Genomic DNA, 24,193 nt, shown 5'->3' with positions numbered 1-24,193 from the left:
TGCCTCTGTTACTGTCCAGTATTACATGTGCTGAGACAAAGAACTTAAAGCTTGTGATGTCTCAGTGGCAGCAGGGCAGGTGTTTTTTCTCCCCTCTTCTTTTTCTGTACGCCTCCCAGCCTCCACCCCCGACTTAAAAGTTGAGTGAGCCTGGCTTAGTAACTGGAAGGACTGGTTTTGCTACTGGCCGATATAACTGAGGTGTTCAAGGCCGGCACCACCTGCTCTCAGCCCCTTCCCTCCCCCGTGTGTTCCGGGGGCAGAAGGAAGGTGGTGATAAGCTTTTCAGTGTTCTTCAAACTGATCTGAGCACCACTTGCTTCAGAGTTGTTGGGGTGAAACTTGACAAAATGCAGATTTCCTAGTCTCTCCCTGGACCTACTAAACAGAATTTTGTGAGTGGGGCCTGAAAATCCACATTTTTAGCAGGCTTCTCAGACGACATGTGGGAGCATGAAAACTTGAGAACTGCCATTTTCTGAACTATTGATGTAGTCACTAGAATGATCTGTTAAAACCTAAAATGCGAACCAGAGGGGCCAGGGGCCAGGGTGAGGACGGGGGAGTCTGGGGTTTTGCTGGGTAGGGCACAACTTACCCCACACAGATACGTGATTTCCTCATTCTAGGCCGCTGTCCTGTGAGTATCTTTAGATCATATCTGGGCCTCAAATCAGTGCTGCCAAACCCTCTTCAGAAGCCAGTCTTGCGCATGGCTCCCTGAGAGGGGACTGTTTTAAGTTAGCGACATTGGAAGGTGCTTTGCGGTGGCAGACTTTTCTCCGGTGTTAGAACTTACTCGAGCACCCTGAGGCAGGTCCTGTTCAAATCCCCGTTTTAGGTAAGGCAGCTAGGCTCAGATGACATCTGACATTCGGTAGCCCCAAATCATGCAGTTGGAGCCCCTGTTTCTTGACTTGAAACTCGATACCCCCCCCCCCCACGGAGCAGCCTCAGATTGGCCATGGGTCACATTCTAAAGGTGACCAGGTTTAGTTGTTGAAGAGGCAACCTGGTTACTTGGTAGCCCCTGGGGAGCTGGAATAGCCTCATCAGAAGCAGCCTCCTCATCTCAAAATGAGAAGGAGGCCCGAAGAGCCGGTGGGTGTGGACTGCCTCGCCCCATCCAGGCTACCCAGCGTGTTACAGGCACAGCCATCACTGGTGAGTGACCAGCTACTTTTCCAGTGCGGTTAAACCCAGGCAGACAGAACTCATTTCGGCTGTGTCCTCCCCAGATCCCTCCCCAGGGGGGATAGTTCCTACATACACACTCCTACGTATGTGCGGTAGCTAACCCTCCCAGCTCTGCACTTCTGCTATTTTGATTTTAGCACGGGTACAAACTTCCGACGACACCATCAGTGACTGATGTTTGACAAAGATTTAAAATACATATATAATTGCAGGATCTTAAAAAGGCTGTCTATGTACCAGATTGGACGGAACTTCTACAACCCTTCCGAGCCAGTGGAAATTCCCCAGCACAAGTAGGTGTATTTGTATCTTCTGTTACGTTGACGTTGTTGCAGTGTGAACGGCGTAATTTACGGTGCAATATTATAGCCCTGTGCCTCCTATGAGAGACTCTGTGGGGTGAAAAGTAATCAATTTTTTAAAAATTTTCAGGTTCTTTACAGAATGGTAAGTGTCAAAGGCTAGCAGCCTGTTTTCTTATATTGGTGTGCTGGACCGTTATCATATGTCCTAGGAGGAATTCAGAAGCTGAGTTTTCTGTGGATGACAAGTAATGATGGAGTAGAAGGAGCTGTAGTGTGGTATATCACATAGTTGGCGCTCTGTTTTCTTGCTGGCAGAGGGTAACACAGCTAGGGTGGTTGATACGAAATTGTTGGGTAAGGAGAGGCCAGACAAACAAGCTGCTGAGCTGAGCTCCCCCGGTGAAGAAGGGCGGAGCTGTTAGGACCACTTGCAGAGTTTTCACCCTGAACTGGGAGGTTGATGCTGCAGGGAAGGTGGTCAGCTATGCCTTGAAATGATTGCTAGTCGGCTCTCCAGAATATGTGGTTGAGCCAAAGACAGAGGTAACCAGTAACCCAAAGACAGACACGGAACAGAGGGAGACGTATGGACAGTCTCTGACTTACGGCACTTCGACTTTACGATGATGCAAAAGCGATGCACATTTGGTGGAAACCATACCCTGAACTGTGAATTTTTCTCTTTTTCCTGGGCTGCGATATGCAGTGTGGTGCTCTCTCGTGGTGCCGGGCAGGGGCGGGAGCTGCAGCTCCCCATCAGGCACCCGATCACAAGGGTAAATGACCAGCACACTTACAACCATTCTGTACGCACACAACCATTCTGTTTTCCACTTGCAGGATGGTATTCAATAAATGACACCAGACAGTCAACACTTCATTATAAAATAGGCTTTGTGTTAGATAATTTTGCCCAACTGTAGGCTAATGTTTAAGTGTTCTGAGCACATTTCAGGTAGGCTAGGCTATGATGTATTAAATGCATTTAAGACTAAGGATATTTCCACCTTGGGATGGGTTTATCAAGATGTAACCCTGTCATCAGTCGAGCAAGACCTGTGCATAAAAGAAAATGGGGCAGGGTGTTTGGCCTTCTGCCAGGTAGAGGAAAAGGGCAAGGTTTCCAGATGTTAGTTCCATGTGTCAGCGTGGTCTGTATAAAGCATCCTGTTCATTCATCCCTGTCACGTATCTCTGCACCTGGATTAGAAATTCAGTTCAGTGCTGTGCTGAGCTGGAGCTGGGGTTGTGCCTATGCTGGTCCTGAAGGCTGGTTTAGGATCACGGTGACTGAAGTCCACAGGCCATAAACTGAAATGGTTTTTAAAACACGTTTGTCTGCTCTTTCATGCCATTTCCCTAACTTTTTCTTACTCAAGACTTCAGACCACGAGATTCATGAACGTGGAAAGGAGCTGTAGCCACTGCTGCAGTTTCCCTTGTGCGTCCACGTGGCACTGCTTGGATTAGTTCTTGGTCTCATTATTCAGTCTGTTCACTGTCTTACATCGGGTCCGTGTGCTTTGCTGAACCGAGATGTTCCCATGCTGCAACAGAGCCCTCCCTTAACATATGAATCCTACAGCTGTGTTCCCAGCCAGGGGTGACTTTGCCCTCTAGAGGACATCTGGCAGTGTCTGTAGATATTTTTAGTTGCCACAGCTCGGGGGTTGCTACTGGCATTAGTGGGTAGAGGCGGGGGGGGTATCGCTGAGCATCCTGCAGTGCACCTAACAGCCCCACACAAAGAATTATCCAGTCCACATGTCTGAGGCCAAGGTTGCAAAATGCAGCTATACATTGCAGGAATGTATTTTATCCTAAATATAATGTTTAGAGACAGCCCAGCACTGAAGTGTTTACTCAGCCACTGAAAGAAATCAGACTGAAAAAGAATTGTTTCATAAAATCTAGAGACTGGAACATAAAATCACCATTAAAAAATGTTTGTTGTTTTCCTGATATAACATTTAAAACATTTATTTAAAAAGTTTTACTTATTTGAGTTTTTTTTTTTAATTTTATTTTAAAGATTGTCCCTTTGGCCTGGGTTTGCTGTTTCTGTATCATATTTTGAAAGGAGTCTCCTGTTTAGCGCTGATGTGAGTTATAAGGTACTCCGGAACGAGACTGTTCTGGAATTCATGACTGATCTCTGCCACAAAACTGGCATGTCCTGCTTTACCCAGACGTGTGAAAAACAGCTGATCGGAGTCATTGTCCTGACAAGGTAAAAGCCTGCGTGGAAATAGATGTTTCTCTAGAGAACGCATTATGTACGCCCTGTGGGAACAGGCGTCCGGGCACTGGCCTGAGCACAGATCTGGGCAGTCTGCTCACCTGCTTGGACCTGGCCACCCTCGGTTGTCTAGAGTTCAGGTGTCCTCGAGTGGCGTGCTGGGCCGTCCACAGTCTGACCTGGTCCTTCCTTGTCTCCTGCTGTCCCCTCTGCCCCCATCTCCCAGGAGTCTGCACTTCGCTGTTCTGGTCCCTCTGCCTGGATCCCCCACCCCAGTTTCTGCCTCCCACATAGCCCAGCTCAAACAGTACTGTTTCCTGAGGCCTCCGCCTGTCCACTCAGTTGGAATTACTCAGTTCCCTCCCCTGTGCTGCTCCCATAGCACGTGGCTTGTAGTTACCTCTTTACAACCATTTTATTTCATTTTATTCCATCACAGGACAACATCAGGTCCATGTCTCGCCTTCTCTGTAAGATGATGAGATTGTTAAGGCTGAGTCTTTTCAAGTCTCTGGGTTTGTCTGTGTATAACTTGCCCTCCGTGCATGTGGAACTGAATGACCCCTGGGCAGTTAGGTGACTTCCTGAGTGTAAAAAGCTCCCATCCACTGCTGCGAGTCCACCAACACTTCTCTTAGAGGCTCTGCTAGCCTTCTCTAAGGCTGGCTTGGAATTTTCGCTGAAGTTGTTTTTCTGGGTGATAGATGGCGGGGGGCGGGGCTGGTTGGATTCCATGCCACTCCCTTATCCTCCTGTCATGCTCTTCATGAATTAGCTCATCACACTAGTTCAAAGTCGCCGTGCAAGGTACCGAGAGCCCAGGAGAAACCTGACAGGGAGGTTTCCGTCCCGAGGCCGGGATGTCAGGAAAGGATGTTCTGTGCCACACAGAACCTGCTGAGAAGGGGAGAAGGAGCTAGATGACCATAGCCGAGCTGCCTTGCCGTTCTCCCCAGGGCCAGTCCTAGGTGGGAGATGGAGCAGGCTGCTGGAATTGCAGATTTGATCAGCCTTTTTTGGGGAGTGCTTTTTATCAGAAAAACAGTCTGGGAGTTCAGAAACTCTGAATGACGCTGGAAGCTGATGGGAAAGTTTCGAGCGATGCTTTGGCCTGTGGACATTTAAGAATGGTTTACCCGCAGTTACAGTGTCTCTCAGTGAGAAAAGCAGCGGCTGGGCTGATGACTCTCCCGTCGGTTCGGTTTTGCTGAAATACAGAGGTCTTTCTGTGAACCGAAGAGCTCATTAATGCTCTCCTTAGATAAGAGCTGCTCATTTTTTTTTAAAGTGACTATTCTTGAGTTACTATCTTTCATAACTCCTGAAATTCTGGAGAATAATACTTTGAATTAAAAGTGTAGTGACATAGGTACTTACTTTGTATGATCTGGGAAAAAAAACTTAAGCACCTTTTGTATTTATCAGGTACAATAACAAAACCTATCGCATCAATGACATTGACTGGTCAGTGAAGCCCACGCACACCTTCCAGAAGCGGGATGGCACTGAGATCACCTACGTGGATTACTACAAGCAGGTGGGACTTTTCCTTCATCCTCATCCCCCTTCCTCTTAGCTCAGAGAAGTCTCCCTGTTCCATTCCAGTCCACCGAGTCCCTCAGATTGGCAGGCTGGGTCTGCCTCCAATATCATTCGCTGATCCGTGCCTTCCCCTCCGTCCCCACCATTCCTGGATTGGCTCAGACCCTAATCCTGTCTCCTGTTGTCCTTCCTGTAGTCCAGTTACCGCCTTTAAAAGCACATCTGATAATGTCACTTCCCTGCTTAAAATATTCCCACGGCTCCCTATTGCTGTAGAAGCCAGATGTAAGCTCCAGGGCAGAGTTTCCAAGGCCCTTTATGATCTGACTACTCCCTGCCTCCTGAGCCGCATCCCTTACCATCCCAGGTTTCTTAGTCTGTTCTGCTGTGCTCACCATTTGTGGTTCCTTGAGTCACTTACTCCCCCATGCATTTCCCCACACGTTGCTTCCTCTTCCTGGACGTGCATTTGCAGTCAGCCGGTCACTGACCAGTCTCCAGTACTCAGCTAAGCAGTCAACTCTTAAGGGAGCCCCAGGACACTCTCCCCAGGGCTCCCCTCCCTGCACTCAGCAGCCTCAGATGATCATGGGCAGGATGTGAATGGTCTGACTCCCTTCCTCAACCCTGAGCTCTTAATTTCTGGATACCCAGGGCTAGCACGATGCCTCGCATGTAGTAGATACTCAAACATTTATTGATGTAATCTTCTCCCAACTCTGGGAACTTGATTCACAACAATTATAATTACCCCATCCCCACCATCTGTCCTTTCAGAGATGCCTTCTTTTTCATGCGCAGTCAAATTCCAGTCTCCAAAATCTCACTGATGTTTTAAAAACAAAAACAAACCCAAAGCTAAAACCCTACCTTGACCGTTCTACACCTTCAAGAAAAGCCATCTCCTTTTCCACCTTAGCTTATTTCTTTAGAAGACCATCTACACTAGCTCCAAGCTCCTCTTCAGTTCTTCCTTCCTGATGCTTCAGAAGTCTGGTATCCGATTCTGCTGTGATGGAAATAGCTCTCTAAGGTCAAATTCAGTTGTCCTTCTTATTCCAACAGGCTTCTGGTGGCTTTTGACACCAGCGACCACTCACCCCGAGCTGAACTCCTCATCCTTGACTCCTTAGTGCATCTTTGGTGATTCTCTGCTGGGTTTCAGGTTGTTCTTTCTCAGCCTCTTTTGACATTTTGCCCCTTCATTTCTCCCCAAATTAAATGCATTTGTTCACTGTGGTCCCCTTGCATAGGATCTTTTCTGCATATTTTGAGATCGCTCAGATATATTATTTTGCTTTTCCCTTGTTGCATTCCTCAATTACATACTCATCTCCATTTCAGGTCACATTTGCATGAATATCCTGCAGGCATCTCAAACTAACAGAATTCAAACTGAATTCATTGTCTTTCCCACTCCAGTCTCTCCTTGGGAGTTCTGCCTCTCAGGAAATCATTTTGCTCCCTTCCTCTTGTTACTGAGTCCAAACTCATTGTGCTCACAACACAATAGGCCAGAAAATAGGGAGACGAGGTGTTGGGGCAAGGAATGATGACTTTATTCAGAAAGGCAGCAAACCGAGAAGATGGCAACTTCATGTCCTAGAGTACCACCTTCCCCAAGTCAGAATTCAGCCTCCCTTTCATACTAAAAAGGGGAGAGGGTGAGGTTGGTTGTTACAAACTTCTTGCTGTCAGAACTCTTTGTTCTTACAGCTGTCCCTGTAGGTCAGGTCAGGATGTTTCTGTAAACCTCCAAGACAAATGTTATTCTCTGTTCTGCAACTTTTTATCGCTCTATGAATGGAAAAGTGTTCTACCTTTAAAGGTCAGAGGCTGGAGAATGGGCTGTCCTGTGTATTTCAGGCTATAGGCAACATTCTTTCACAAAAGATGTAGAACCAGCATGACTCAGCACAGGAAACAGCACAGGGTTAGCAGTAAAGAACAGATCTAATGTGGAGTCAGATTTGTGCTTCCCTATTACATTCTTCTTCACTCTCACCTCCTCATTCAGTTGTCACCTAGATGAGTTCTGCCTCCTTTATCCCTGAATTCTCCCTGGGCCCTATGCCCCTCCCCAGCCCTGTTAGCACTGCGTTAGTGCAGAACGTCTCACAGATTTCCGCTTGGGGGATTTCGGTCCCCCTTTATGATCTCCTTGTCCCAGCTCTCTCTTCACTGGGATCCATCACCCTCACTGCCACCAGAGCGATTGTTCTGAAATGCTGCCCAGAAATGTGGTAAAGAGCATAAGATCTGGAATCAGATAGTCCCGGCACTGGCTGTGCAACCTTGGGCACATCCCTAAACCTGGAGCGTCGTCTGTGAAGGGAGTCATCTGTCTTCTATCATGACGCCATAAGTGCTGAACGAGGTGCTTGTCTGCGCACAGCTCTTAGTCCGGTGCCTGCACGAGGCGGGCACTGGGCAAACAGCCTTCCTTTCTTCATCTGCAGCATCACACAGTTTGAGCCCACCTCACCTTTTGGCCTCATCGCACATGCACCCCATGCTGCCATCACCCTGGTCTACTTGCTGTCACTCTGTGTTCCTCAGCCTTTGCTCATGTTTAAGAGACAGTGGCATAGAGCCACACTGTGCCTTTCCTCCTCACCACCAAGTGAAATATAAAATACTAGCTTTAAGGTCAGATGTCATCTCGTTCATGAGGTCCTCTCTGACGTGCAGAAAATGTGCTCCGTGTGTGTTTGTTTAACACAAAATTTGTTAAACTCCCAGAGCTTTCCCTGCATGGCTAAATTCATTTTTTTTTTAAAATGCATTTTAGGACCTGTGACATTCTGAAAAAAGAATCACGATAAAATTCCACTCACTGTCTTTGTAGTGGATTGTGGTTCATTGCATATATATTGTAATTAGGGAGAAAAAGAAACAAAATGGTGCCAATTACTAGAATATCCTCCTCTCTTTCCCAGGAAGGGAACACTAGATTATTAGGTAGTCAGCTTTTCAAGTGGAAGACATCTTATATTGACCTTTATATTTCTCTGTTTTTATCTTATCATGAAAAATGGTTTCAAATGCTAAGAAGGTCTGAGCACGGGAGAGAGGAAGGATCACCTGATGACACAGCTTAGTGGGGAGAATTCGTGGCCATGCTCTAGGGAAATAGAATACCCTCTTCCTGAAGTATGCCCCAGTTGTGCTGGAGCTGTTCCTGGAGCTTGTTACACTCCCACATTTTTTTTCAAGGCGCTCCCTCAGATTCTCCCTCCTTCGTGAAGCCTTCCCTGATTTACCAGCCATAAATTATTTCACTACCACCCTGTCCCTCACTCCTTGCCAGGGACTCGGGACCGCCTCTTTTATCTTTGCATCCCCTGCGGTTCCTGGAATCCAGTAAGCACAAGATATGAATTGATGAAGTCATGGGTGAAAACTCTCATTCTATGAAGGCTTCTCCAAGCTTTTCAGCCGTGGCATTGTTGTAGTCGCCACTTTCAGTTGCGGTTTCCTGGATTGTTTTTTTATTTTAATGACTTTCAGTCCTTACTCAATAGAGAAACTCTCACTTCATTATAACTATTGAGGTCGGTATGAGGTAAGTCCCCAGGCATTTTGTAAATGTTAATCCCAGTTCTGTCATCAGCGTTGAGTAAATTATACTGGAAATGAGTGTTAATTGGAAACTTGGCCGTTGGAAGGTAAACGGACGTTTGGCAAGGTGAGAGTGTTGAAATTCAAGTTTATGAAGGGAAACGGGGTGGGGTAGGAGCTGATGATTGCCAAGGACTCATTATAAACCAGACACCGTGCTTGCAGTTGACACGAGCCACCCCTGAGCTGCTGGTCTCCTCTTTTCATAGATGAGGAAAGGTAAGTGTCACAGTTCAAGTAAGCAGAAGAACTGGCGGTAGATTTACACTTGTCAGACTTCAAAGCTGCTTCCCTATCACATTGTCCTGGAAATTAAGGATAGTTGTGCTCTTTTGGGAAATCTGTATGTTGACTCAGTATAATCCTTGCCTCCAACTTGTGTATAGATATTTTCAAAATGAATACAGATACTGAGAGCCAGTGAGTTCCATCGGGCAGTCTGCCTCGGTCTCCAGTGGTTGGAAATGTTGATGTGGAGTCAGCTACCGTGAGAGCATTGCGCCACGTCTGGAGCCAGCTGGAGGCTATTCTGACTGGATGAAACTCAGAATGGTACCGAGTCCAAACTCGTTCTGTTCACTGCAGGACAGGCCAATAAATCAAGAGACAAGGTGTTGGGGCAAGAAATAATGACTTTATTCAGAAAGCCAGCAGACTGTGGAGATGGGGGACTAATGTCCTAGAGAACCATCTTCCCCAAGTCAGAATTCAGGCTCCTTTTATACTAAAAAGGGGAGGGGAGTGTGGTTGGTTGTTGCAAACTTCTTGGTGTCAGAATCCTTTGTTCTTGCAGCTGTCCACCTAGGTCAGGTCACGGTGTCCCTGTCAACCTCCAAGAAGACAAATGTTATTCTCTGTTCTGCAACTTTTTATCGCTATGTTAATGGAAAAGTGTTAAACCCTTAAAGGTCAGAGTCTTGAGAATGAAATATCCTGTATATTTCAGGCTTTTGGCCACGTTCTTTTATAAAAGGTGCAGAACCAGCATGACTAAGCACAGAAAACAGAGCACAGGGTTGGAGCTAAAGGAACAGATCTAATATGGAGTCAGATTTGTTCTTCCCTATTACAAGAAGAGAACAGGGAAATAATTGGAAAAAAAGAACAGTGTTGCATTTTAAAAGATAATGATTAAAAATCATGAAACTGGCCCTGAGATACAAAAGAAAGGTTCCAGGAAGGAAGTAGGAATGAGGAGGTCACCTTTCGGATTAGCAGGGACTTCTTTTCCTTTATTCATTTCGGGATTGCTTTGTTGCTCCTAAGCGAGCATGCTGACTTTACAGTGTTTCCATATTAACTTTTCCCTCATTAATCTTGCATTCCGTAGCAATATGATATTACTTTGTCTGACCTAAACCAGCCAGTGCTTGTTAGTCTGTTGAAAAGTAAGAGAAACGATGACACTGAGGTTCGGATGGCCCACCTGATCCCCGAGCTCTGCTTTCTCACAGGTAACGTCTGTGTTTTACACTCTTTCCGGCTCTCCATCACAGACTGCTGCCACTTAGCAGTGGGTCAAACCTCCTTCAGTTAGCTGAGTGCCGGAGCACTAATTTAACCCATGGAGGATGACCCTTTAAGTAATTTATCTGATGATACAGAAAGTGGGAGGGTAGAATGTCCTCTGGAAATGGCTCTGCAGAGTGAAAATTACATGTTTCCTGTATCTCATGCCTTCCATTGGTTAATTCGATGTTAAATTGGTCTCCAGACATTTTCCTAAAACCAAGCTGCTGTTCCTCAGTTTTTGAACATCACTGGCCTAGGAAGCCACATGACTTTAATTTCCTTTTAGTGTATTCTTTGAGTGGTGCTGAAATGATCCTTAGCGTCTTTCACATGAGCTTCCAGAAGGTAATCTTTACTCTGTAGTGGAAGCTGAATAACTGTGTCAGGTACTTTTAATCATGTCCATCTGATTACCGGGGTGAGACTAAGGAGGGAAGGCTTTCTGCCTTTCACATTTTTGTATTGCTCGAATCAGCTGTGATATGCATGTATTTCTTTTGCGATTAGAAAAGTTAGTAAGGACATCCTCTTGGTGGGGATGGATGCCCCTTTTTTTTTTCCATTGATGTGTAGTTGATTTACATTGTTGCATTAATTTCAGGTGTACAGCAGAGTGATTCAGTTATACATATACATGAATACATATAAAAATGTTTAGATTCTTTTCCATTATAGGTTATTACAAGATATTGAATATAGTTCCCTTGTTATACAGTGGGTCCTTGTTGTTTGTCTGTTTTATATATAATGGTGTGTGTATGTTAATCCCAAGCTCCTAATTCAAGGATGCCCATTCTTAGTGATACCTTGGCATTCTAGATCTGCACAGTCCGCGGTGGCCTCTGGCCACGTGAGTTCACTGATCACTTGACACGTGACTAGTGCAGCCAAGGGGCTGGACTGAGAAGTGCTGTAAGTGTGAAATAGATTGGATTTCTAAGACATAGTATGAAGAAAAAGGGAAACTACCTCATTAATAAATTTTTTTATATTGGTTGCATGTTGAAATGATAATATTTTGCATATATTGAGTTAAATAATATATACTATTTGAATTATTGCATCTGCTTCTTTTTGGCTTTTTTTTTTTTTCATGTGGCTACTAGAAAATTGTAAATGACACGTGGCTTGCATTGCCGTTAGATGGTGCTATCCAGGTGGTGAATCTGATTCAGTTGAAGTGAAAGGTTTTATTGCACTGTGCTTTGAGATGGGCTGTGGTTGCATCGAGGACTGTTCATTGTCCACTTTCTTTTTGTTCACATTTAATAGGGCTTCCTAGCCAGGCGACTACTGATTTCCAGCTGATGAAGGCTGTAGCCGAAGAAACGCGTCTCAATCCTTTGGGAAGGCAGCAGCGCCTGGCCAGACTCGCAGACGACATCCAGAGGTACCAGGACATCTCTTAACATCTGGGGCTCCACAGTGTCCCTTTGTTAACAAGTTTATTATCAGGATTAATGCCTCACCTTTATTGAGCGCTTTATTGCCAGGCAACGTGGTTGCACTTGCCACGTATTGTCATTTGTAAGCTTTACATCAACCCTAGGAAGTAGCTAATTATTCCTCCATCTTGCCAATAAGGAACCATGGCTTTAATAGATTTCAGAGTTTACTCAAGGTCACATGTTACTAAATGTTGGCACTTGGAGTTGAAGCCTGGTCTGTCTGGCTCAATTTTGCCAACCAGCAAGGCACCCCGGGAGTCTTTTCCATCCCTGTGTGTCCCAAACGGGCACTGTCTTCCCGTAATTCCTTCCCTTCAGCAGGGGAAAGAACAGTGAGTAGAAGTGGAAGTTGGGAACCTTAAAAAAAAAAGGTCAGTCTTTGAGTGGTTCAGTAAGTTATAATTCTGTTACTAATGATTACCGTTCTTCAGAAAATAAGCCCTTTAATGATTTAAAACTCAACTCTGTTGACAGGAACAAGGATGCTCGTTTTGAGCTGGAGACCTGGGGGCTGCATTTTGGATGCCAGATGTCTCTGACTGGCCGGGTGTTGCCTTCAGAAAAAATAATACTGCAAGACCATGTAGTAAGTGTTGTGATTTTCTTTTCACTTAAAAGTATTTTCTTGAACATGTGTCAGTTTGATTGTATGCCAGAGCGACTAGCGGACTCACAATATAATATTCATTTGGTTTCTCCACACTCATGTCCATGCCCTCCATTCGTCCTAAACCTCCAGGTCCCCCTGTTTTCCTTTTAAATCCGTGTGCACTTCCCAGGGCTTAGTGGTAACCAGCGGACACGATTTAGGTCAGTTAATGTGGTGTGGTGTCACCTTTAAAGACACATTAGAAAATGGCATTTCAAGTCATTGCAATCAAAACACACCCACCTATTATTGGGTGTTGTAGTAATCCTATTTGACTAAAAAGAAAAATCCATGATACCTCAGGTTAATTCCAATAGAATTATTTCCTCCCACCCCCTACCCCAAAGCAAAATGCTGCTCACCCAGTCTAAACATGAAGAAATTCGACTCCACACCAGCCACAGCATTTAGGCAGAGAGGCATTCTGCAACCTGGAGAGACACATCATTGCCGCTTCTGGGTTTCAGTGGAAAAAAATGAACCTATTCTATGCAAAAATTGTACATTATCTTTCTACTCTTCCCCTCTGTTAGGCCATTTTAAAAAAATTGAAGTGTAGTTGATTTACAATGCTGTGTTCGTTTCTGGTGTACAGCATAGTGATTCAGTTATACATACATACATGTATTCTTTTTCATATTCTTTTTCTTTATATGTTATTGCAAGGTATTGAATATAGTTCTCTGTGCCATACAGTGGGGCCTTGTTGTTTACCTAGATTATATGTAGTAGTTTGTCTTGCCCATTTCTAAAGCAAGTTACATTCTGTGTCATTTTTTAAGGATGAATATTAAGTGCTTTTCATAGTACTACACAGTAGACATACAGAGATACATGATCACAATTTCATTTTAACTTTTTAAGAAATTTATTTTTATTAATATACATTTGATTTACAATGTTGTGTTAGTTTCAGGTGTATAGTAAAGTGATTCAGTTATATATATACCTCTATACTTTTTCAGATTCTTTTCCATAGAGGTTATTATAAGATATTGAACATAGTTTCCTGTACTGTATAGTAGGTCCTTGTTGTTTATCTGTTTCATGCATAGTAGTGTGTGTATAGTATTTTGCTTGTTTGTTTGGATTTTTTTCTTTTTTTGGTTCACATCTCTTTAATGAGATCAAAGGCTCCTGTGTATGACTTGGGGGTAGAACTATCACAAACCCCCAGACACTGCCCTTCTCAGGACTCCAGTCCTTTCAGACAGGTTCTAGGAGGGCAGGGCGAGGCCAGGGAGAACTCAAGGTGTAGGGACCAGGTCTATTTCTGGTGGGCAAGTAACCTACCACCCACTCAGAACTGCTTATGGGATGTCACCTTCACTGGCAGCCAGCCCCTGGGAGGGACCTGCAGTATGGGATTTAGGGACAGCATGCAGGGGAACTGGTCCTCCAGATCTGGTGAGGTGGCAGTGGTCCTAGCTTCCGTAACTGGCTCACCCTCCCTGGAGTCAGGACAAGGGCAGAACTCAGGACCCAAGTCACCAGTCCAGCGGAGACAGCGGCAGGAGAGGGGTGTGGGGCAGGGCTCGCCCCTGGCGCAGGCTCACTATTCTGCTGAGGAGGGGCACTCTGGTGGGAGGAAACACCTTCCACATTTGTTCCATCGCAGTAGGCAGGGCAGCTAGAAGTGGAGGAGCGACAGGTGTTAATCCCAACTCCTAATTTATCCTCTCCCCAGCTCCCCGGCCCCGCCTGCCCCTTTCCCCTTTTTAACCATAGTTTGTTTTCTATTGTCTATTCCTGGTTTGTAAATAAATTCATTTATATCATTTTTTTTAGGTTCCACATATAAGTGATATCATATGATATTTGTCTTTGACTTCACTTCACTTAGTATGATCATCTCTAGGTCCATCTATATAAGCAGAAGCCTAGGGACCAGCCTAAAGTCTCTTCAGTGCAGGAGCTTGTTTTTCCTGGTCGCCTGGGGAACCTTCCAAGAATGAGAAGGCAGCTTGTGTCCTGGCCTCATCTGTGCTCCTGGACGGAGCCGCTCCTGGCGTAATGTATATTCTGAATTGCCCTGTAGGGGTTCTTAGTTTCGGTATGATGATCTGGCGTGCCAATCATCAGCATTCTCTATTAGCGATATCTTGACGCCCAAAGCAGAGATACCAAACCGGACAGCCACTCCCCTGAGTCATTCATAGTCAGTGCCGTAGATTTTTAGAGCTGGAAGGGAACCCAGAGCTTTGAACCAGACACCTGTCTTTGCACATAGCAGAGGCCCACGAGGTAAAGGGACTTGCCAAGGGTCTGCAGGCCTGGAATGGCTGACCTGCGATGATGCTCAGATGCCTTTACTCCCAGGAAGTACGTGTATTCTGTTCAAATAAATGTATAGCACTTCTCTCTGTGTTTTAAGTCTGTGGATAGCAACTTGTACTAAATAGTTTTTATGACAAACACGAACTATCTTCACACCGTCTTTATTTCATTGCTCTCTGAGTAAATCTGTGTAACCCTTTCACGACCCTTCATTTTCTCAGTGTCAACCTGCGTCTGCTGCTGACTGGTCCAGGGATATGCGAACTTGCAAGATTTTAAGTGCACAGTCTTTGAATAAGTGGTTGATTATATGCAGTAGCAGAGCTGAAAGAGTGATGGAGAGCTTTCTGAATTGCTTGAGAAAAGTTGGAAGCCCCATGGGATTTCATGTGGAGTACCCTAAAATGTGAGGATATGCTGAGAAGCATACCAACTTTTTTCTGTTTGTTTATTTTTTATTGCAGTATAGCTGCTTTACAATGTTGTGTTAGTTTCTAGGGGACAGCAAAGTGATTCAGTTACACATAAATATATTCTGTTTCATAGTTTTGTCACTATAGGTTATTACAAGATATTGAATATAGTTCCCTGTGCTATGGATTAGGACCTTGTTGTTTATCTATTTTATATATAGTAGTTTGCCAACTTTTTTCATATATGAATTTGGTTTGGTTAGAAGATAGGATATAATGGTTGATATAGCTACAAAAGTTTCTTTATGTTAATAAAATTTCCTAATATAAAGTGCCCAGAAAATTGTTGTAAGTAGATAAATTTGGCAATGATTAAATTTTGATCCTGTTAAAATATATTTTATGTTTTGTAAAACTGGGTTTTTTGTAGTTCTTCCTAGGCAACAGGTACATTTCCTCAAAATCTTTCCAGTCCTCGTTGGGATATAAATCCTAAATAAATCTCTGTATTGTTGCCTCCTCCTCTTTTGTCTTAATTCCTCCATATCACTTATTTATAAAGCTTAACAGCAAGTAGGATATTAACAGGTAAAAGTTGCATTTCCTGACTTATTTGATAGATTTTATGTTTTAAAACCTAACGTAAAAATAGATCCGAAATTTGCTTTTCTAATTCTGTCACAGTAGCATAAGATTTGTCATTTCGATAGTTTTCTGATAAAGCCAAGCTCGTTCATTTAACCTTTGAACATTTATTGAGTATCTACTAGTGTAGACACTGTGCCATTTGCATGGGGATAAGAAAGATAAGTAAGATGCTTTCAGTTTAGTAAGGGACCCATTCATACCCAGCCACACTCAACACTGACTATTGCTTTGCTTTAGAAAAGCCATGAAGTTGGTCATGCCTTACTTCACTGAGCTCGATATGCTTCGAAAAGAGCAACAGATGGTTCTTTTCCTTCATTGTAGTGGAGGTGCAGATGTCCTAATTGGCAGGATGGGGAGTTACTCTTTAAACACACGGGCGCTAATTAATTACATCAGCGGTGCACATTGTTGAAAACCAGGGCTGTTCCCAAAGTCTCATTTTACACTGTAGGCTAGAATTCGCTTCTTATCAAATCTGTCTATGATTGCCTGGTGTGAGTTTCACCTGCCCTAATTTCTTTTAACCCATGAGGTAATAAAGCAGGAAAAGATTAATGAAAGAAACCACAGACCCAGACCCTGGGTTGTCATCATGGGCTCTCACACAAATTCCAACAAGCCCATGCCCACGTTCTCTTCTTGGCCTGTTTTATTTGAAAGCTCATCTTTCATTCCATCCTTTTTCTTTCCCATGAAGTATCCATTTACCTGTTAGATCTGCATACACAGCTTCTCCCACCTGAAACAGTGCTGCTGGTCATTCCTGCAGCTCAGATCCAGCAAGGGGCAGACAGTGGTCCTGCCACCTGCTGGGCAAGGTTTAAAAGGCCACTGGGCACTGGGACAGTCCAACCATATGTTCATGTAGGAGGGCGAACCTACATCAAGAAACAAGATCTATAAATTCCTCTGCGTGGGAGTTTTTTCTGTAGCCTCTGGCCCGTAACATAGTGTCAGCACAGAACTGATAAATTGATAAGTACTTGTCCACTGATTGATTAAGGCTAAATATTCCAGGCTCCAAAAAGGTGCTACTAAGGAAAAACAAATCTTGTAATCTGAATCATACAGATTAGTGGAATATCTTGGTCTCATTAACCTAATGATTTTTATTTTAAATTTTTCATGGAGATGCAGTATTAGAGAATTGTTAGTCCCACTTTAACTTAAACTCTATGTCAGATTTTTTTTTAGGTTTTCTCCTTTTCTGAGTTGGTTTTGATCATTTGTATTTTCATAGAAATTTACTTCAACCAGATTTTCTAACTTTTTAGCTAAATGCATAGAGTAATACAAAAATATCTCATATATATATATATATATATATATATTTTTTTTTTTTTTGGTGGGGGAAGGTAACTAAGTTTATTTATTTATTTGCATTTTTTTTGACAGACGTACTGAGGATTGAACCCAGGACCTGGTGCATGCTAAGCATGTACTCTACCACTGAGCTATGCCCTCCCCCTTGATGGATATTTAATATTGAAACTTGTGGTTTCCAAAGTTCACTTTCAACCTCGTTTTGAACAGCAGAATTGTTGTTCACATAGAACTATACAATTGAGAAAATTTCACTTTTCACTAACCTATTTTTTAAGCTAATAAAAATGGTAATTAAATGGCATTATCTTGTGTGGGAGAAACAATTTTAGACTCCAGAGGTTTTCAGTTTAATGATTTTTTTCCCGTCAAATTATAGTCGTTATAAAAATCGATTCATATTATTTTTAGCTCCATATGACTATGTGCTACTAGGAAGGGAATTATGTATTTTCAAAATTAATCTGTTTCTGTAGCATAAAAGTACAAGAAAATGCAGCTGCCTTTGTTCACGCTATACAGAAGCATGTTGACCCTGAGGTTCAGTTGGTGAGTACAAGATACTTTTTGTGTTTTGATGTATAATTTTCATTTTTTCTTTATATCTAACAGCCTTGAAAGAAGGAATTTGAACATATTCTTCCATAATTTGTTTGCAAATTGCTGTGCATTTCCCAAGCACCCACGAAAGTATTAGTCTTAGTATTTTAAGCAATATTTTATTTCCCTTTCATGTTTCTAATATTCATTTCCAAATACTTGTTGTTACATCTGTATCAGCGTCCTGGATGCCTGCCAGGGAAGGGGGTAGTGGTCATCTTTTACTTAAGATTCAAGATAAATTGACTTCCATCTTATCCCATTAATGTTGGGGTACCTGGTGTTCCCCTCAGTGTTTCAGGGGATTCTTGGATGTTTCCATGTCACCTATGGCCCCACGTTCCTTTCTCCTCTGAATTCTTGCCCCCCTTTCGTGAGTGCCTTTTCCTCCTGCATTGCCTCACCCTGAGGGGCACCCACAACTGCTTCATTTCCTGAAGTGCTGTGTGTGCGTGTGCGGAGGGCTATGTGGTGTGCGTGTCCCTGCAGTACCGCAGGGCTTTTCCTGATCCGTCTCCTCCAGCGCCTTCATCCCCGCGCCCCACACTCCTGTTCACAGCTTATGCAAAGGAGTTTAGTTTTCTCTTTGTCTCCCTTTTAAAGTCAGACACAAAAAATGGTGTGGGAGGATATTATAATGAACAAAGGAAGTTCTCACCCTAAGAGCATTCATCTTTCACTTAAAAAAGTAAAATCAAACTTAGAGACAAGTTGCAAGAATAGTACAAATAACTCCATATACCTTTCACCCAGATTCCCCAATTGTTGGCATTTTATCATATTTATTTCCTTCCTTCCTTCCTCCCTCCCTCCGTCCCTCCCTCCCGTCCTCTTCCTTCTTTTCTTCCTATCTATCTATCTATCTATCTATCTATCTATCTATCTATCTATCTATCTATCAATTTTTTTCCCTGATGCCCATTATCCTCTGAATACTTTTGCTCACATTTCCTACACGAGGTTACTCTCCTATGGAACCACCATCAAAATCAGGGAGCGGTATTGACCAGCTAATCCACAGACTCCATTCACCTTTGTCCATTTGTTCCCAAAATGTCCTCTGTAGTGAAAGAATCTAGTATGTTGCACTTGGTTGCTCTGTCTCTTTAATCTCTCCTTCAATCTGGAATGGTTCCATAGTTTTCCCTTGACTCTGATGACCTTCCAGTTTTGAAGCTTATAGACCGGTTATTTTATATAATGTCCCTCAGTTTGGGTTTGTCTGATGTTTCCTTATGATTAAGTCAGGTTATCACTTTTGGCAGGAGAATGGCAGCAACAATTCTGCGTTCTCATTGCGTCTTACCGGGGACACTCCCTTGATTAAGGTGCTGCCTGTCAAGTTTCTCCGCTGTGAAGTTACTCTTTTTTCTTTTGTAATTAGTTTTTTTTTTTTGGTAGGGAGATAATTTGACACTATGTAAATATCCTGTTCCTCATCAAGGTTTTACCACTAGTTTCAAAATCCATTGATAATTCTTGTCGGAATCCACTACTGCTATGATGGTGGCTTTCTAATTTCATACTTCCTTCTGCATTTATTAGGTAGCATTATATTAAAAGGAAGACCTTTCTCTTCCTCTCGTTTCTTTGTTCGTTTATCGGCATCAGTGTGGGTTCATGGACCCCTATTTTATTTAACCAGCTTAAAAGTCTATTACTACTGTTACTTATTTTGGTGTCCAAATTGTCCCCAGTTTTGCCAATGGGAGCCCCACTGAGGCTGGCTTCTGGGTCTTTTTGACATGTCTCCATCTTTTTTGGAACACTTTCTCACTGTATGGCGCAATAAGAGGTTCCACGTTAATCTTGACGTTTTGCTGCCCAGCTGTGGAATCAGATATTTCTCCAATGAGCCCCGATTCCTTTTGGTAGAGAACAGTGTTTAGTAACCAAGATCTGGGCACTGGGAGTGCTTATTTGCTACTGGGGGGGGGGGGGTCATTGCCCATAGGCTTTCTCAGTGGGCAAAGCTAGGAAATACACATGTGTTTGTGTCTCATATATGTGTATACATGCACACTGGTATCTGTTTTATTACTATATGTAGCTATGCATATATTGAAATATTTAATAAAAAATTGAAATATTAAAAACACGTGCTCACACTCCTAGTTCCAATCCAGTGCCACGGGAAAGTGTTCCCGCTTTCTGTATTTGCCCCTCTTTTCTCTAATAGTGAGAAGCATGGCTCTTACTATTTTCCACATACTTCTTACTTCTCCGTCCCTGGTGTGTAACCAATCTCACTTGGCTCCCACCTTCTTTTGGCCCTGTTCCTTACTGGGCCACCACCTTGTTCTGCCACCTACCTTGCTTGTCCCCAGATTTGTAGGATGGAAGGCAGGAAGACCCCTAAGGGAACACTGATGACAATTAAAAAATATTTGCCTTACTTTAATTACATAGAAATAATTTTAGCCCTAACATGATTTTGAAGAGTTCCATTGGTGAAAACAAAATCACTTTTTTCCCTGTTAATCATTATCTTTTCTATAATTTTGGGGTTTTTGAAAGCAGAGAATAAAAGATAGGAAGAAGATGGGGTCAGAACAGGAGAGGTCCTTCTATGAGGAAATACCTGGTAGGAAATAGGGACAGTGGCAGAGGAGGGTGGAATTTAAAAATACCAGGGCCCTGAAGCTTCTTTCTCCTTATTTGCCCTCCCCTCAGACCCTACACTCAAGTTCTAGTCAACAAAAAATTTGTGCTTGCTGCTTTCTTTTATTTCGGCTGTCCAGTGCCTAATGGGAAAAAGACCACAATTTAAGCTAATTCTCCACTTTGCTTTTCCGCGGATGGAGCTGGAGAGGCGGCAGTGGGGGGCAGACCTGGAGAGCCCCTTGGAGGGGCACTGCCCACAAGGGAGGTAGCTAGCTGGAGGAAGGGCCAGGAGAGAAAAGAATCTGAGGAGACGGACAGAATCAAATCGGTAGAGAAGCAAGGAGGAAGGAAGAGCCAAGAGAGGTGGTAGGATTGGAGAGGGGCTTTGCAGAGCGGATGGGAGATGAGGAGGCATTTCAAACGGCTTGGAGTCTTTGTTCTTTAAAGGCCATTTAAGAGAAGCACTGTAGTGTGTTAATGCTTGCTTCTTGGGATCTTAAGGGCAAAAAATGTTTGGAGAATCCATGTATTCGTTGTTAATTTTTTTAAAGCTTCCTCTAAGCGTAAGTTAATTGACTTTCTTTTCTCCTGATTTTGTTTGTTTGTTTGCTTGCATTTAGGTAATGTGTATTCTGCCTTCTCAGAAGAACTACTATGATTGCATTAAAAAATACTTGAGCTCCGACTGCCCAGTCCCAAGCCAGTGTGTGCTCGCTCAGACGCTGAACAAACAGGGGATGATGATGAGTGTGGCCACCAAGATCGCCATGCAGATGACCTGTAAACTCGGGGGCGAGCTGTGGGCCGTGGAGATTCCTGTGAGCGCCGGCACTCATTTCCTTTTAATCGTCAGCCAGTCTATTAATTCATTTTAAAAATTAAGTCAAATTAGAAGCCATTTTCATGCGACCCTAGAAATACCTGTCTTGTTTGTTGGGTGTGCGTGTGGTTTGTCCGCTTGAGTTCCATGATGCAAGCCAGCGGGAGGGCGTCAGGAAGGTGAGGGTGGCCCCCCTTCTCAAAGAGCTTCAGTTAAGCTGATCACAGAGTATTTCATGAAAGAAAATCTAGTTTGACTGAGACTTGGAGGGATCTGATTTGGAGAGTCCCAGCAGCAATTTATAATCTGTGCTCCTTCACCTGCTCTCGGCCAGGTGCCACCTTGATGGGAACCCCCTCCCTAGAGCTTGGGGAACTGGCAGAGCCTGTGAGCCGAGCGTCCAGGCTGCTTTGGGAACTGAGAAAATCCTCTTCTTTTTCCTGAACCATGGCCCCCACGGGAGGAAGCCAAGTAGTGAGGGTTGAGGGAATGCTGCCCATCCCATTAGGCTTCCAATAACCAGGTTGTACGTCCGAGATTACCCCCAGCAGTGCCCCCGGGAGGTGCAGAGACAAGGGAGGACTCAGAGAGCTGAAGAGCCGGGAGTGGAATTTCTCTTCAGACTCCTTCAGCTGTGAGTCAGGAGATGGATGGACTGACCACTTTGCCAGAATCCCTTAAGCCACTGATGGCCCTTGCCCACCCCTACAAAGCATGGTGGCCACTTTGGACCACAGTGAGTCTCTTAAGTGTAGTATGTACTCTATTTTTCCTCTGGCTTTAAGTCTCTTTCGCTTCTGGTTTGAAAATCTGCCTCATCTGGACCTTGATCTCCCTGGCACATAGCTTAACTTAAATAATTGAATGACTAGGGACAGTCTTTTTAAAAACTTCATATGAAATCATTGCTTGGGAAAATGATACCGTATTCCATTAAATCATGAAAAATTTCACTTTACAGTTAAAGTCCCTGATGGTGGTTGGCATTGATGTCTGCAAAGATGCATGCAGCAAAGGAATGGTGGTGGTTGGATTTGTGGCCAGTATTAACCCCAGAATCACCAGGTACTTTTACAATGACCCTAACATCTTCCTCAATTATTTAGATTATTACTTGTGGTTTAATGAAAGACTATACCACAAAGAATAGTTTATATTCTTCACTCATTTTTTAAGTATGAACACTTATGGTCATAAATTATGCCTACATGTACGAATGTGATTGATAATATTGGCTTCATTAAGCCAGTATTTTAATGAAGCTAAAATGTAGCCTCATTAGAAAGCTATTTTTATACAAACATTAGGACCAGCTATTGCTCGTATGCAAATCGTATTTCCCAAATGGTGGCTGTGTAGAAATTCTTGTGCATTTCTTTCCTGAACACCTGTCCTCTATTGGGCGCCATACTGGGAAGTTTACATACATTATATCAGGCAGCTGAGAATCAGATTGCCTGGATCTATATCCCGATCTGCCATTTACTTATTCTGTATAAATGCTTAATACATGCTTGCTGTTATTGTTATTATTTTTTGGGGGGTGATTAGGTTTATTAATTTTAGAGGAGGTACTGGGGATGGAACCCAGGACCTCGTGTATGCTAAGCATGTGCTCTACCACTTGAGCTATACCCTCCCCCTCTTGTTATTATTTTTAATGCTTGCAGACGCTGGATGTGGTGGTTGTTCACACAACTGTTAAAAACATAGGCAGGATTAGGGATAACCCATTAAACATTGACTCATAGAACGTATTAAATTGTAGTTCTTAGAAATGTTTCAATATCTGTAAGTAAACAATGTGTTTTGAAGCTGTTTGTAACATGTTTTCTTCCTAGAACTAAGCTATTTGATTTACTCCATTAAATTTGTGATTGGGTATTTATCTGGGATTGTGGGAAACAGGAAACGGAGCAGTCTAACTGCGTGCCTCCGATTTCAGTCCTGGTTGAATGCGGTCCCTGTTCCGTGTTACTTCCTTAATCAAGCACGTACAGGAGCTGTGGCTTGTTGGCAGCATTTCTGACTGTGCCATTATTATCGCACGGAGTTAGAGAACTAGGATAATGTGGTTGCATATGTACCATTAAGTCATGATCTTCATTTTCCAAGTGCTTTTAATTAATAATTTCAGCAAGAGAACTTCTGATCAGTTAATCATATTAAGATGTCAGTTCCCAAAAGCTCACATGTAGGAATGGAGTTTATGCTTGAGAAATCTTTGAATATTTTAAAAGTAGACAATCGACTGCTAAATGAATAAATTCCTTTATAGTAATAATATACTGGCCTCTGTTGATTAATGCCTATTATGTACCAAGTGCTGTGCTAAGGACTGTACATATTATCTCATTTAATTTTGACAACAACCCTATGAGGTACTAACTGCCTTACTATCTAATAAATTTCCTTGGTACAGATGAGGAGACTGAGGCCTAGGGTCACATAGCAAAGTCACGGAGCTGGTGAGTGTACCAGCAGGATTTGAACCCAGATATGTCTGATGCTACCACTGTGCTTTAGTTTCTTGTGTCAGTAAATTTTATTTGGTTGGGGGTTTGTGAGAGAAGAGCATTTTAATATAATTGTGTATGGAGTCTGGAGTGTAAAAAATTATGAACATCTTTTTTACTTATAATGTCTGTTTTGCAATTTAACACTAACGCATGTTTGTATTAGGACTTTTGAGGGTGAGCCTTCCTTTTGTTCTTTGCTGACTTTAGGTGGTTTTCCCGCTGCATCCTTCAGAGAGCGGCGACAGATATTGCTGATTGCTTGAAAGTTTTCATGATCGGTACTGAATCAGTCTCAGTGGGAGTGGGCTCTGAGGACTGTTCCTTCAGACCCAAAGTCCATCAGCCTCTAGCAGACCAGACCGCTGGAAACAGACTCCTCAAGCTGGCCTGAGTCAACTGGCATCCAGTTGGAGACCCCAAAGCTGTAGCCTGACTCAGGCTAACAGACAAGCTCTGTAGAATTTATGTGTGTG

At 43.3% G+C, this 24,193-nt stretch overlaps 1 protein-coding gene across 1 annotated transcript in view; it reads left to right on the top strand.

Moving 5' to 3' along the window:
• The window catches only part of PIWIL4 (piwi like RNA-mediated gene silencing 4), a 42,567-nt gene that overhangs the window by 12,846 nt on the left and 5,528 nt on the right, over positions 1 to 24,193 (top strand). Inside the window, exons 6-16 of the mRNA XM_072968955.1 lie at positions 1,410 to 1,490; positions 3,535 to 3,732; positions 5,167 to 5,278; positions 10,235 to 10,358; positions 11,689 to 11,806; positions 12,339 to 12,450; positions 15,012 to 15,196; positions 17,654 to 17,726; positions 21,002 to 21,199; positions 22,163 to 22,266; positions 23,928 to 23,998. Of these exons, the coding sequence (XP_072825056.1) occupies positions 1,410 to 1,490; positions 3,535 to 3,732; positions 5,167 to 5,278; positions 10,235 to 10,358; positions 11,689 to 11,806; positions 12,339 to 12,450; positions 15,012 to 15,196; positions 17,654 to 17,726; positions 21,002 to 21,199; positions 22,163 to 22,266; positions 23,928 to 23,998 (1,376 nt within the window). The remainder of the gene's footprint in view (positions 1 to 1,409; positions 1,491 to 3,534; positions 3,733 to 5,166; positions 5,279 to 10,234; positions 10,359 to 11,688; positions 11,807 to 12,338; positions 12,451 to 15,011; positions 15,197 to 17,653; positions 17,727 to 21,001; positions 21,200 to 22,162; positions 22,267 to 23,927; positions 23,999 to 24,193) is intronic.

This window comes from Vicugna pacos, chromosome 10 (genome assembly GCF_048564905.1).
Source record: "Vicugna pacos chromosome 10, VicPac4, whole genome shotgun sequence".
NCBI classification, from domain to species: Eukaryota; Metazoa; Chordata; class Mammalia; order Artiodactyla; family Camelidae; genus Vicugna; species Vicugna pacos.
The sequence above is the reverse complement of the archived record's forward strand: the minus strand, read 5'-3'. Positions and strand labels throughout refer to the sequence as shown.